Source organism: Spea bombifrons, chromosome 2 (assembly GCF_027358695.1).
Source record: "Spea bombifrons isolate aSpeBom1 chromosome 2, aSpeBom1.2.pri, whole genome shotgun sequence".
NCBI classification, from domain to species: domain Eukaryota; kingdom Metazoa; phylum Chordata; class Amphibia; order Anura; family Pelobatidae; genus Spea; species Spea bombifrons.
Window position 1 is genome coordinate 103082746 of NC_071088.1, and position 15204 is coordinate 103097949.

General features: G+C 34.1%; 1 protein-coding gene across 4 annotated transcripts in view; it reads left to right on the forward strand.

Moving 5' to 3' along the window:
• The window catches only part of DACH1 (dachshund family transcription factor 1), a 166244-nt gene extending 154984 nt beyond the window's left edge, over positions 1-11260 (forward strand). For 2 of the 4 annotated variants that reach the window (XM_053455411.1, XM_053455413.1), the window contains 4 exons: positions 2836-2983; positions 3768-3911; positions 4968-5036; positions 10182-11260. In XM_053455411.1, the coding sequence (XP_053311386.1) occupies positions 2836-2983; positions 3768-3911; positions 4968-5036; positions 10182-10219 (399 nt within the window). In that variant the 3' untranslated portion in view covers positions 10220-11260. Of the gene's footprint in view, positions 1-2835; positions 2984-3767; positions 3912-4967; positions 5449-10181 lie in introns of those variants that run through there. The other 2 variants (XM_053455410.1, XM_053455412.1) reach the window with 1 other exon arrangement.
• The last annotated feature ends 3944 nt before the right edge of the window (positions 11261-15204 follow it).

Genomic DNA, 15204 nt, shown 5'->3' on the forward strand with positions numbered 1-15204 from the left:
ACTTAGCATGAGGGTGCAGTAAGCATTCAGGGACAGGCTGGTGGGGGGAGCAGGGGGACAATTGACCCCATGAGCTAGTCTAAAATTCTTCAAAAAAGACTAGTCCAGCTTGAATTAGCTTACTCATGGAGGCGGGAAGACAGTGGAATCAAGTAACTGATGTTACAAGACTCTACGGTAAAAGTGATTCTAAGGGCAAGGTAAAGGGGTTGGGGGGGAGTAAGTGAGACAGAGGGTAAGGGAGTTAGGGAGTGAGTATGTATATATGTATGCAATTTAGAGTGAATATGCATTTGCAAGTGTGTGTGTTAGCATGAGTGTGTATGTATAATTGCATATGTGTGAACATGATTGTGTATGTGTAATTGTGTGTGAGTGTGTATATGTGTTAGTGTGAATATGTGTGTACATTTGTGTAAGTGTGTGTTAGTGAGAGAGTGTGTATGTAAATATGTGTGCCAGTGCATATGTTAGCTACTAGTGGAGGAGAGAGAGCCAATGGGTCCACCTGGCTTTTTCTGCCTCATCGGCCAGAAGGTACCAGCCTTCTCTATATCTTCTTTCCCACCTACTCCCAGTTGATTTAATGTGTCTGATAGCCCTATTAACACATAAAGCTACTGCCCCACAGGATGAAGAGCTATTATTGCCTAACATGGAAGGTTCCCAGGAATTGGAACCACCAAGTTTTTTATGCTGTAAAATATCACACCACCCAACATACCACCATTACAAATGACACTTTTGTTTTTAAGTGGTTACAGATGTAGCTAATGGGCAAGGCTTCACCAAGACTTTTTGGGTGACTTTGCAAAATACTTACTATTAGTGTAAAAGAGTAAGTAATTTCAACGAAAAATAGCAGACTTCATTAAGAGATTTCATTGCGACAGACATTTCTGCTTTTTCTATGCACACGGAGTCACTTTTAAGGCTGTTTAAAATGTGGGGACATAAAAGGGGGACTGCTACATCTAAAATGTGAAGATCTGGAGGATGGCAGATATGGTATTAAAGTATACTCTATTTCAAATAACCAGCAGGCTTTGTAATATAGATCCAGCACAAAAAAATATATTTATTTTGAGAAATGAAACAATATCTAATTAGTCACATGTGTGCATCTATCTAAACAACAACAAATACCGTCTTCAACATATTGCATTATTCGCTGTGTTTTATCTGCTATTAATTTATGTGCTTTATTCAGCTTCTGATAATACAACCAATCAACACATTAAGTGCTGCCAGCATTGGCATCCTGCTTAAATAATCTCTATAGACATTGCACTGAGTACATCTTTCAAAGAAAAGTCAACAAGATCAATCAGAGCAGAAAATTAGAATTTAGTATCTTAGAATTAAAATAAAGCTAAACCAAAATTTTAATTGGGGTGATCTAAAGGGGCACTAGATGTAATGATCTCTTTCATTTGTTGCTAATTGTTTGTTGCTGATGAAGTAAAACAAAGCGAAGCATTGCTGAATAATGTAAATCAGCTTAAACATAAAGACATGCAATGTATGCTTTTGTATTTGAAAAGAGAAGCAGACATTTCTATGAATGCAATTTTTAAAATCTCTCCAACCCTTGACTAATTATTAGGCTATTTGATGTTACTGTAGAATGATTGAATTCATTATTTTGTTTTTAGCCTGAATATAAATATACGCAATTTTGGTATTTACAAATATAGAGCAATTTTGGAGTAAAGAAGTGCAAGTGGTGCAGCAGATAAAATGACTTTCAATATTTTGTCCCAGTAATTTCATAGCACTCTATACATTGCAATAGAACAATTAGGTAAAATCAATGAAACATTTACATCAGTCCATCATTTAGATCTGTGCCAATATATGGCTGTTTTTGACTATGTTTCCCACTGTTTTTGACTATATTTCCACTATATTTGTGGTTGCTATTGAATGACTCCACAATATATTTAAAGATTTGTTACTGAAATAGCTGCAGTATTGCATTTAGCTCATGGTCTTTATATGTTCTCCCTAATGCTCTGTTTAACCTGTTGATTCCTAATCACAGGTAGATGAGTCTGTCCCAGCCCGTGCCCTGGTTCTTTATTATTAACTTGGCAAATCACTATTATAAAATGAACTCATGTTTAATTGTAGCAGTTTATAACTCTTAGTCTTCTGATTAATAGAATCTGTTCACCTAAATCAGGGGCTTCTATCAGGGGAGAGAAGGCACCTCTTTGTCCCAAGAGGAAGTACGGCCAAGTGGCCCAGGCCCCCACCACTCTATATCACTCCTTCCCCTTATATTCTGCATACTGACTTTGGTTGTAGATTGTGGACCAGCCCATGGTGGCAATTGCCTCCTTGTTCCATGGGCCACCCACCCTAACCCTAACTGTCAAGAGAGAAAATGTATGTCCACTCTATGCTAAATTATGCCTTCTTAACTTAAATAAAGCCTAGATAAAGTCATCTCCTGTTCATTATCCAGGAAACATATTTATGCTTAGACCCTTTTAGAAATAGAATAATCTTGAAGCATCTCTGGGTCCCAGACAAATATTTTAACAACAGGCATGTTCCTCACTATTTTCAACAAGTAAAGCAGGCAAAATAACATAATAACAATAATAATGTTAACTAAATATTGCGAACTCATTTAACTGGCACCTGCCGGTCTATCATTTCTAGCAATGACTAGATGGTGTGGCTCCCTTCTGAAGGCGAGTACATAACAAATCACTAAACTAAATAAAATGTCCCTTGTAGTGTGTGTGGAAAATACACTATGATCTGACAAGTGATATGAATTGCTATGTATCTTTACTAATAATATTCATTTGGCTTCCTTTGTAGGGTTTATTAAAGGTTGCCATCGATAATGCAAGAGCTCAAGAGAAACAGGTGCAAATGGAGAAGACTGAGCTAAAGATGGAACTGTTCAGGGAACGAGAACTGAGGGAAACCCTAGAAAAACAATTTGCAGTAGAACAAAAGAACAGAGGTATTACAACAACATCATCGATACCCAAGCATGCTTGACGTGTTTGTTGTATTGGTTGTGATATAGGTGTTTCCTACTGTATAGTAGAATTGTCCACTCTTCATGATCACAAACACACTATACTTTCAAGGCAAGTTGTTCGGTTCATCCAAACAGTTAATGTTATACTGACAATACTAAACAGGTTATCTTATACTTACAAGGTTCATTTTTTTTAAGCTTTACGTGTACCTATCATATGCTCTAATTTAAGAGAACCATCTCTCATGGTCCAAAAACTGTATAACATAAACTGTATTCCACAAGTGGAAAATTGGGAATCTGTGTTGTTATCACCGTAAAGACTTTTTCAAGGATACAGATTGCTTTTTCTGTGTTTGTGATTTTTTATATTTCTCATAGCATTATCCCGTAACTTTAATATAGTTAGTTATGAAACCCTATTTATAGATTTAATAACCTTATATTATTATCTTGTATATGTAGGAGTATGTATTTTGCTTTAATGAAATCCCTACTCCTCTTATTTGATAACCAATTTGACTTTAGCATTACAAATGTTGTGAACATCTGGTCCTTCTGACTGCAATAAGTATGATCTGTAGATGTTCAATGATGCTAAAAATACACTTGGCACTTTTTGGAACTGTGAAGCACTTTGCTTTACGAATCAAAAGAAATATTTTCATGTGTTATTAAGTACAGGTCAAAGATTTGCTTTTGCAACTAGTGTATTCTGAGAAACAACAAATCATAACAACAAAACTGGAATTTCCTGTTTTAGCAATAATTCAGAAACGACTTAAGAAAGAGAAGAAAGCTAAGAGGAAATTACAGGAAGCCCTAGAATTTGAAACCAAGAGAAGAGAGCAAGCTGAACAAGCACTGAAGCAAGCGGCATCCTCAGAAGGCATCAGAGTCCTGAATGGTATGGCTTTGAATTACTGAATCCACAGATAAAGGGTTTATATAAGGTCTACTTTATACAAATTACTACTGACATCACCTTCAGTTGGTGAGCTGTAGGAACCTCCCGCCAACTTTTAAACATTCAACATTTGTTTATTAAAACTACATTAGAGGGATTTTTTGGAGATATGTAGCATAAAAAATTAACCTGATATAAGGTAAAGTTTGGAGCTTAATGTGGCAGATTTAGCATATCTAGTCGGTTTCCCTTGCCAATTTTCACCAACCATTACTAAGGCTGCCTGAACCATCAGCAACAATCAGCATCTTAGCAACAGGAGACAGATAACTCAATTGGAAAGAATAATTAGGTCCAAAGAATATGAAGTTAACATGGTTGGTGTTTAACCCAAATACTGTATATTGCTTATTTTAATCAGCAAAGGTCATTAAAATACCATTTTATTTAGTTTACTGAACTGTAAAATGTGGGATCTGGGAAAAGACAGAAATAACAGTAACAGGGGAGACAGACCCAAGGAACAACACAAATGCTTTTCACAGTGGGAGAATGCCATTATCCAGACAGATCTCCAAGGCTCATAATCAGAACAGATTGTATGTAAAAATATGATGCTACTAGGAATAAGCTAAATAAGTACACGTACGTATATTTTATACATTAACAATATCCAAAATGAGAAATCAAAATAAAGTTTACGAATGCCACTATGGACATGTATAAAACTAAGACCTCAGGACAGCGATGTGCTAATAAACAAGCAAAATAAAATGTACTTATGCCTAAAAGTAGCACACGCACATCCCTTCCATTGTCATATGTGTTTGAATATTTGAATATCTGTTATGATTCTATAAAGGGTTTTATTGTTAAATAGAATTGAGCTTCTATCAGCATGGTCTATACTAAGCAATTAGTTCCAGAGGAATTGGCCCTTTTCTTCCTAATTGTATCTCCCAAATACTGCTTCTCCCAGAAAAGTGAAAATAAGTTAATAGCTAGAGCTAGAAGTCAAGTATATTTAGCTTTCTTTTTTACTTTGTTTACTTTTAGAATCTTTGACCCCAGAGATGGAATCAGAACGCAACGGGGGCAGAACAGATGCTGAAAGGACAATACAAGGTAGGATATGCAAAGCCTATAAATCTAGATGTTTGCATGTAAGTGTTCTCTTGTTATAGCATGCTATTCAACCATGCAGCTTGCCATCTGGCTGAAATGAATACAAGTGCAAGCAAGGTCAGGATCGTACTGTTGTTAATTACTAGAGTAAATTAAATTTAGCCAGTTTAAAATAATAGGTTATTGATCCGTTTGCATTTTTAATGATATTCAATATTTAACTTAAAATCTGTTACAATGTATGTTGTACAGTTAGTGAATTTCTTTTCACAATATATTTAGATTAAGTTTAGACAAACTTTCTATGAATAATATAGCTCTAAATTAGAATGTTATAACCATCACATTGGTTTTTTTTCCCCTATAATATATTGGAATTTTAGTAATTAGTGTGGGTCATGGAAAAAAAGAAATAAAACTACCCAATTTTTATTTACATTGGGAAAAAATGATTTGGCCTATTGACAAAACTCTGAATACATCAATAGTGATATTTACCAAGAGTTGTGCATCACATAACATTACAAATGGCCAAAGCAGGACACCTTCATTGGTAGACTTGGTTTAGAAGCGGGCTGTGGCCAGGACCATTCACCTACCTTATCATCACACCAATTCACAATGTATTGAAAGAGAACATAGCATATGGTGTCTTGCGTCAATACTTGTAGGGTGTGCATGTAGAAGCTTGATCGATTTCACACCGCAGTGGGCCAATCAGGGTTGGTCCTTGATCCCTTACTGACTAATCGGTGGCTAAGTAAATGCAGGCCAGTGGGGTGGCTAAGCTAATATACCTGTAGTGAAAGTAATTACTAACTCTAACTCTGCTTCCACGGTATTAAAAATGCACTTGTATGATAGCAGTGAAGCTTGAATCAAGTTTCCATTATTATCCTAAAGGGTCCCTATGGCATTTTCATGTCATGGTGCATTTATGTATGGCACAAAGTAGAAGATGTTGAATTCCTTGCATTATTTGCTTGGATACTGTATATAACGTCAATATATGTTCTAAAAACATAAATTGGATTTAATATTTTTTAATTTAATGATGAATAATGACAGTCATGCAATGCTTTACTAATATAGGGCATTTTGTCCTGTTGCAATCCATAGTTTAATTGAAACCAATTATGTGCTGAAATGATTTTATTAATTTTATAATTAATAGTAAAAGTAATTACAATTAATCTTATTTTCATAAATATTTATTTTGCTTATATTAGCAAATTGATAGTGTCTCAAACTGACTTTAACAAGATAACGTTTGCTGGCAAGGGTTTTTTTCTGTGGATTCTCACTTCAAAATAAATGCAAAAAAAAGGACATTTTGACTTTTGTAAGATCGATCTATGGAATAGGGCATTAATAACTTCCTTCGAAAGGTCTTTCTCTCTTACTATATAATTATTTAACTATATAACCTTTCCTCATGCATTTTAATGTGATAGCCAAGAATACATTATGTTTAAATCTTTATTTCAGATAATGTAAGGTACTAGTCATAACATTTCGCTTGAGTTCAAAAAAGGAACCATATTTTCCTTAATCAGACTGCCCCTCCTAAATATATCTCTAGCCGGGGGAAGAGACCTTAAGCTTATTTCTTAAGGATATGCTAAATCCCATAAAGAGTGTCACTTTGGATATGTTTGAATATAAGGGTACACTTAGGGCCAACACATATTATATATGTACTATATACCATACTAATAGTATACCAATAAGTTAGATGACATTCTCATCTTCAAAAGCCATTCATTTCAAAAAGCCCCCATATAAGGTGAGAAGCTAATGAAACGTCCTGGCACATTAATGCCAGCGGTCAATAAATACAGTATGTGTGCCTGCTTTCGGGATAAACGTGGCTGCGTATTACACTCTTAAACTTGGGCGGCCCACGGTAGTGGATCTGATCCAATCCACTGTGTATGTAAACCCTGGCTAAAACAATAGTACTTAGGGAGTACTTAGTGAGTAAAACATCATGAAGAACACTTGCTAAAACTGGAAAGTGTACTATTCAATAGACCAGTAAAGCTGCTTTTCTATCACGCTCACCTATTGCCTTTATGGGCATAGCTTCTGAAATACAGTCTTCTACGAGATTACCTAAAATAACATAAAATATACATTGCGTGGAATACCTTTGTTAGGTCCAGGATTCAGATATAATAGAACCAAGTTTTTTTTTTTCTTCTTCTTCAGATGTTCAAACTATATTAATGAGAACATCATTTTAGAGAACTAATTATTTCTATTTGTCTTGTGTCACACTTTCTAATTCCCCTATATTAGAACAGCCAAAGCAAATTAATTGCTTTTGCAACAGTTGAATCTCTGCCAAGAATGAGCTCACGTTCCTCACTAGTTTACTTCCGTCTAGGACTTCATTGTGTTAAACATTTCTCTTGGTACAGAACGTAGTCCTGAGAATACCTTTTTACAGTTTTTTTTTTTTGCTTGCTGCTCACTTGATGAAATTTATACGTTTAAGTGACCCACTAGGAAAGCTAAAGTTCTTAGCAGCAAGATTATACATCAAAACAGTTAAAGTGAAATTAAAATTAAATGAATGAATCTCACTGAAGCAAAAAAAGCAGTAATTAATGGTTCCCTTAATTGTCTTCATAAAATATTTGCATGGGTCTAATTTGCATAATTTGCATGTATTAATTAATCTTTCAAAGGAATTTTGTGCTGAGAGAAGCCAAAAAATCTCTTTGTTTTATTTAACATCTAATGAAATATTTATCTTCTTTAATGAACTTCTCATCTTCATTAAAATAAAAATTGTGCAACTTTGTGTGTTTTAAATGTTTTTATAATTGAAGCCTTCAAAAATGCTCTTTAGGCTTGGAATGTCTACAGAATAAACATATTATCTCGCTTTCTGCATCATTTCATTCCAACTTACAATATCAACAACTGAAAATATATAACTGTGAAAGAGGCCTTTTTTGTTCTTTATGTAATTTAATATTTCAGATGGTCTTGCGCGTTCCAGATGTTTTGTAGAGAGTAAATAGCGTGTTCAAGCTCAAGTTGAACGGATAATTTTGTTTATCCAACAAGTACATATTTTTTCTATTTTAAAATGGCTTAATTTGGGGTTTATTATACAATGGAATGACTCTAGTTATTTGTTTCTTTATGTTTTAAGATTATGGATGTTAGAATATTGTGTACGAGTCAGCGATGCAGTTTTTTCCTTGCTTTCTTAGAAAATTAATCTCTAATTGATTAACTAGAGTATGAAGCAGTACAAAACATAAAAGGATTATTTCGTGTACAAAATGGCATAGTTCCTACCTCACTCCTAGCCCTTAAAACGTCTTTTCTTATTTTTATGCATTTGAAACATATTTAATTGTGTGTTACATTATTTCAGCAGGTTACGATACAAACCCACATGCAACACACTGGGCTAGATTGAATGCCACAGATAAATCTGTCACTTGTAACTTAGTACCAACTTGCTCATAGATTGCGATGGATGAAAATGAGATAAAACAGTGATAATGTTTTTTTAGTCACACTATATCTGGCCCAGTGTATCTTTGATGTTTCATTTACAATTCAAATTGCAATACTAATCAATAATGTCTTAAAAACCCATCCCAGCCTTTTCTCATTGTTTTACAGTATACAGAGGGAATAAAGTAAGCCATTTAAAATAAAATAGTAAACACTATCATCTTGTATTTGGGTGTATGGCCTGAGCTTTAGCATTGTAGCTTCCCCCTACACTGGCTTCTAATACACAAACACTTGTAGCTCTGGAAGTTGCCTAGGGGTGCACAGCGCGACAATGGTGTTCTCATTTTTGGTGTCACAAATCCAGGTTAGCCACCAAGGCAAGCCAGCATATCTGACGACTTTCCAAGTTTGACCCAGAGTCTCCAGGTGAAGGCCTGCTCCCCTAGGTCTTCATTCAGTTTCTTTATTTCCACCAGACAGGGACCATAGCCCACCCCCACCCACTAAAAGCTTTCTAGGACTTACTGAAAGTTGGTCCTACATGCAAATAACCCTACTGATGCTACTGCCAGAGTGAGAACTCTGGGTAGCCTACAATGGGAATTTCCCAGGGATGCAGACCATCAATCAGGCTAAAGTTTTACCTATTTTGCCTTGGATTTACCAGAGTTACACTAAGGTTGTAGACGGGGCCTAACTGTTGCAAAGGGCTTAGCTAATTGTATCCTTTTGCTCCTGGCTGATTGCTACTCTTTACAGAACTCCACAGTGCTTGGTAGAGTAGACAGGCTGGAAATATATGTCTTCACACACTGTTAATCTGCAGAATATTACAATTACCGAATGTCACAAGTGACAATGAACATCAAAGTTGATTTGTAACTGATATAAAGCAGTCTTTATGCAGTGCATGAAGATCTATTATTAGCATTCCCAAATGTATATTTATGTAAAAGTTGATTTAGTTTGCACCTACAGCTACAACGTTTAACCTGTCTAAACATCCAGTGGACTTTTCATTCTTTTTTTGTGAAGAGAATATAATAATAATAATAATAATAATAATAATAATAATAAATCAGCAAAATAAATAATAAAACAAAGGCATCCTAGTTATTAAATGAACAGGGTATTTCTTAAACTTATTTCTTAAACTTATTTTCTCATATGATCACTCTGCTGCCACCTGCTGGCGAGCATGCGTCAATATACTCTGTTCATTAAAACACACCACATGGAATGTTTAAATGCAGGCAAATTGTTCTTTGTTGAAATAAAGTAATTATTTATTTTGAACTAAATTAACAAGGTGGCTCCCCTAATTCATGTATCACTGATCACTTCCTATAAAGGTTTTTAAACAATATTCAATAACAATATATGTTCATAACATAGCCTCAATTACATGTTTCAGGTGCAATATAAAGAAGATTGTCAGCAATGACAATGTGCAGAAACATCAAAATTGGTGCCTCCCTTTATCCGCTGAAAATTATTACAGTTTAACAGGGCACTAGAATTAGAAAAAATTAAATAAAATAATTATAATATTGATAGGAACAATGTAAAGTACAAATGTAGAGTACATTTGGATGGGTATTTCCTTGTTGCATAAGACAATGAAAAAAAACTGTTACTTAAACTGTTGTTCCTTTTTTCCAGATGGAAGACTTTATTTAAAAACTAGTGTTATGTATTGAAGATAAACAGAAGACACGGATTCATTGGGAAAAAATGGAGGTTTTATAAGATACATTATTTTGAGCACCAGTGTTCTTTAAGTATATCGCATTGTTAACCTGGTCAATCTTCAACTATTATGAAAGAGACTTTGAGACGTTTTCCAACTCAGTTAGTAGCAAATCTTGTATATTATTTGAGATGCTACTGAAAACTTGTATAAACACTCCTTGACAAACAAGGGCCACAGTACTTTTTTTAAAGAAAGACTTTCTCGTCAAAATCTCTCAGTCTGAGCACATCCAAACCTCCCAGCTGTGGTCACTTCAGCATTTGAACTGTTTTATTACACCTAAACCAGCAGAGGAACTTAGAAAGGAAGCCGACACAAAAAGGACCTAAGAATTCCTTAAAAGACACTGCAACGAAAATGAAAATCACCACAATTTGGGGGAAGCGGTTTTTAAATGTGAACAATATTTTCTTTTTAAGATAACAATTTTAAGCAACTATGGAAAACATGTACCTGCTCTTGGATATTGAACTACTGTATTCTCAAGAAATACTGAATACTCTGCTGAATGTAAAAGCAACTACTTTTTTGTTTGTTTTAATCTTGAACACCTCCTCTAACAGCCAGATAATTAAATATGATTTTCATGGAGTACTGTGGAGTTCAGGAATAATAAAAAAAAAAATGCTTAGTTTATGGGAAAAGTGTTAGCCACATGTACATAGACACAGTCACCCAAGGAAGGTATTATGTACGCTGTAGATTATTAGAGTTTAGGAAGACAATTTTAGACAATGTTTTGTCATTTTATTGGTTCTGAAAAGCCTTTATAGTTTTAACGCATGCAGGCATGTAAATATTTGTCCAAGTCACAGTATTAATTAATACGATTTTAAGAACCTGGTGGCAAGAATGAGTCATGTCAGCCACTTTTATTTGTATATGACGTCTTTTATGCCCTGAATTGTCACGAGTAGGAATAGTGTGTGGCTGATCAGATGAGGCACCAGAAATATTTTTATAAAATCTTGTCAATTTTAAGCGAAAATTCTTTAAAAAAACAAATGAAAACGAAACCTAAAATACATGTAATGTACCCCTCCAGTGATACAGCGTATTGAATTTAAAAAAAATCCTACTTGTTTCACCACTGTATTGTATGATCACTGCCCGTCCTCTAATTGTAACTGTATGTTGTAGAGTGAAAGGGGATTGAATTTCTGTTTTGATCTCATCATGGAAACAACAATATATGTTTAACCTTCAGTAACTGGAAATAAAACATAAGGTTCAGAAACAAGGTTTTCAATTCATTTTGTACTTCCGGTATACCCCCTCTAAAGACTGAATTCATAAATTAGTTCTAGAACGTGTAAAAAATTGGTTTCTACGCATATCTAGTTTTATGCACATAAAATGTAATTTATTTTGTTATAACACATCAAAGGTTGTTTTTACTGTCAAATTTAAAATGTTATTCCTGTAAAGTTTCATTTCTATGTGATTAGGGTAGTATTGTTTGTCTCTTATTAAACCACTGTAACTTGTTAAGTCTTCCTTATTCTACTGGGACATAAATTTTCTGTGCAAAAACCTGGACTATACATTTCGATCAACCATTGTAATTTTTCAATAAAATGATGTATATACAATTTCACATTCTTTTTTTATGATACCAAGCAATATTTTTTTTTTCAATAAAATATTGTTAATACTTTGTGATATTTTTTTTAAAAGCTTCAAAATTCTTGAAATTTGGATTTTTGTGCCAGATCACAAGGAATGCTTTGTACTTTTTTGTCACGTGCAATCTTGATGGGATAAAACAAACAATCCTAAACCACTAACCTTGATTCATAGGTAATCTAACAAAATGTTCCGATATATCAGTTTAATGATTTTTGCCACATTATATTCAGCATTCTCCGAAAACATTTTATATTAGGGTGTTCAGTCAATGACACCATGTGTGCTTGCCAAGCATTAAAAATAAAAAAAAAAACTTAAGAGGAATTAGTGATAGAGAGAGGGGTTTAAGGAAAAATATTAAGGTAAAATAATCCAGAATGAAGTGTTTAGTGACAGCGAAAGGGGTAAAGGATTAAGGTACAGAGGGAGGATAGAGGGTTAATGAGTAAAGATAGGTATATAAGGAATATTGGTCCACTATACAGATTTCTCTTTGGAGTTGATATAGGTAAAGATTGAAAATAATGCCATTGAAACAATAAAGGAAGATAAGGAGGGGGAACTAATAAAAGGAAGTTGCAGAACTTGAATTTTATATTGACTGGTGTTAAGCCAAGCTATTAAAACTAACATTAATAGCTGCCAGGAACTGTACGGATGTGCAAATCTTGTAATTGAACTTGTACCTGCTAAAAGTTCATCCAGAAGATGGTCTGTCCACCTTAAAAAACAAAACAATGTAACTTCTTTAAAAAGTGTCAATATTTTGGGGGTTAAGGGGAAGTCTGTCGTAAATCTGTTGCTAAACAATGCCTTGCATGATCCTCAACCGGCCTATGTCTTGCTTAAGGCTACCCGAGGATCATAGCAGTTGAAGTTGAAAAACTGGAATTTATTTATTGACAACCTCCCTGAAAAAAAAAATGTTGTTGAAATGATGTACAGATGAAATTTGTGTGCTATCATTTGTGCGCTACCACAGCAGTAAAATATTATATAATAAAAAAAATGGTTTAACAATGTAAAAGTGTTGAATTTATGTCTTCTGATCTCTTTTCACAGTTCCCTTTTTTTAATTATGCACAGCAGTAAGGTTGAAAAAATAGCATGTTTTTCTCGAACTGTACATAGTATATCTATTTTTATGAAAGCTGGTCTGTTATTTAAAAAATGAAAAATATTTACTGACAAATAGTAATAGAGGAAGGTGCTGAATGAAATAATTAGCATGACTTTTTTTATCTATTATAATTAAAATTAGTAAATACTTAAACAAAAAAAGAAGGTTTTTTCTATTTTCCTTAAAGTATGTACAACAGTTTAATATATATATATATATATATATATATATATATATATATATATATATATATATATATATACATACAGTACTGGTGCAAAAACTTTAGGCATTAAACAAAATACAAAGTGAATAAACAGAATACAAATCTTAATCACATCAATATTTGGTGTGAGCATCAATTCTTCTGGGTACACTTGAAGAGGGATTTTGTAGGAATATAGTTAGGTGAATGATTAAAGAATTATATCAAACAGGTGCTAATGCTCATCAATTTAATATGTAGGTAGAAACAAAATCATTAACTGAAACAGAGACAGCTGTTTATGAGGAATAAACCTGGGTGAGGACCAGCCAATCTCACTAACAAGGTGAAGTTGCTCAAGACATAATCATACACCACAGCGAGAATTTGCCAACTTTGTTAATTTGTACAAATGTCCAAAAATGAGGAAGGGTTCGGAACAAAACAATGAAAACAAAGCTATAAACTTCTGTTTAATTTTGTTTTGTTTGCCGCACTCACTCTCTGTCATCTTCTTTAACGGTCTCTCACTTTCTCACACTCTCCGTCATGCTCTCTGTTAAACCCTGTCTCAATGTCTCCCTAACATCTCTGTTTCCTTCTCTAGAGCTCTGCTTCTTGTTCTCCACTTCTTCTCCTTTTTCAAGTTCTCTGCATTTTTATTCTTCTTTTATCTCTGATGATCCTCCTCTCCTGGTGATCAGCCTCATTACCTCGGCCTCATGGGCCACTTTCACATTAGGGGAAGCCTCTGCCAGCACCATGGGGACAACCTCTGCTTGAATTGAAGGAATGAGGGAGGAGTTGCCCATGTGGTGTGTGCCCTTATGCGGAAGTGCTCCAGGAGAACAGAATAATGCAGTGTGGTGAATAATGCTGATTCTTCATGGCAATGCTAACGAAGTCTGTTCTTCCATAGACTTTCAATAGTCAGGGTGTCTGGGTCTGCGTTTACACTGCAAGATAAATTATGTAACTTAAATTATTTAAGAAATGAAGCTAATTACTAATTTGCAATATTTTTATTTGCATTATTTTCTTTGTAGTTCATAGAGTTTTATTGTTTTAATAAAGAAAAGAGGAACAAAACATTATTAATGATGAATGATATATATATATATATATATATATATAAATGTAATAATCATGTTTGACTTAAAATGCTAAACATTTAAAATGCATACAATTTTTTTTAAAAAAATGATGTATAAATTGGTAACATTTCTTTTGTAGTCTGGCAGGCTAGTTAGAGATAGCAACGTTTGCTTGTGTTTAATTTGCTTTTTTTTCTTTTCAACAATCTTCTAATAAAACTGTCTGAAATCTCCATGTAACCTTATTTATAGCATTTTCTCATTACCTCCCTGGAAATGTATAACATTACAGGAATATTTACTTTCTAATGGGAGGCATCTAAAAAAACATATGTCAGCTTTTTGTGATACCAGGAGAACAATGCTGAGTGATTTTGTTTAACATGCAACTGCGTCTATCTCTAATATGAATTACAAGGGTAGGAAAAAACATCATAAAATCACACTCTGGTTATTGTTTAACAAGCACATTTCCCATGTTTTGTTTAATGCTAGCTAAGCAAAGTGACCCTATCTACATGATTTATTTAAGTACATTTCTTAGTTTATGAAGTTGTTATTTGAATATTTCCCCTGTACAACTTTACAATGAAATATTCCCAGGATTCCTATTTCACAAAGCTTTTGTGCTGAATAATGTAGAGGGAGGGGATATATTAAAAAACAATTCTCATTATCATTGGAGAACATGTGTGGCAGCTGTAGATCTTTCAACTCGAGCTAAGTATAGTCATACAGAGATTATGGGAGATATGTACAGCAAACTCCTATCTCAAACCACACTGTCAAATAAACCGGCAGAGAAAGAAAATGGTACCTAGTATGTACAATGGATTTGGTTGGGTCCTTTATATGAAGGCCTGAACTGGCAATCTGACAGTATA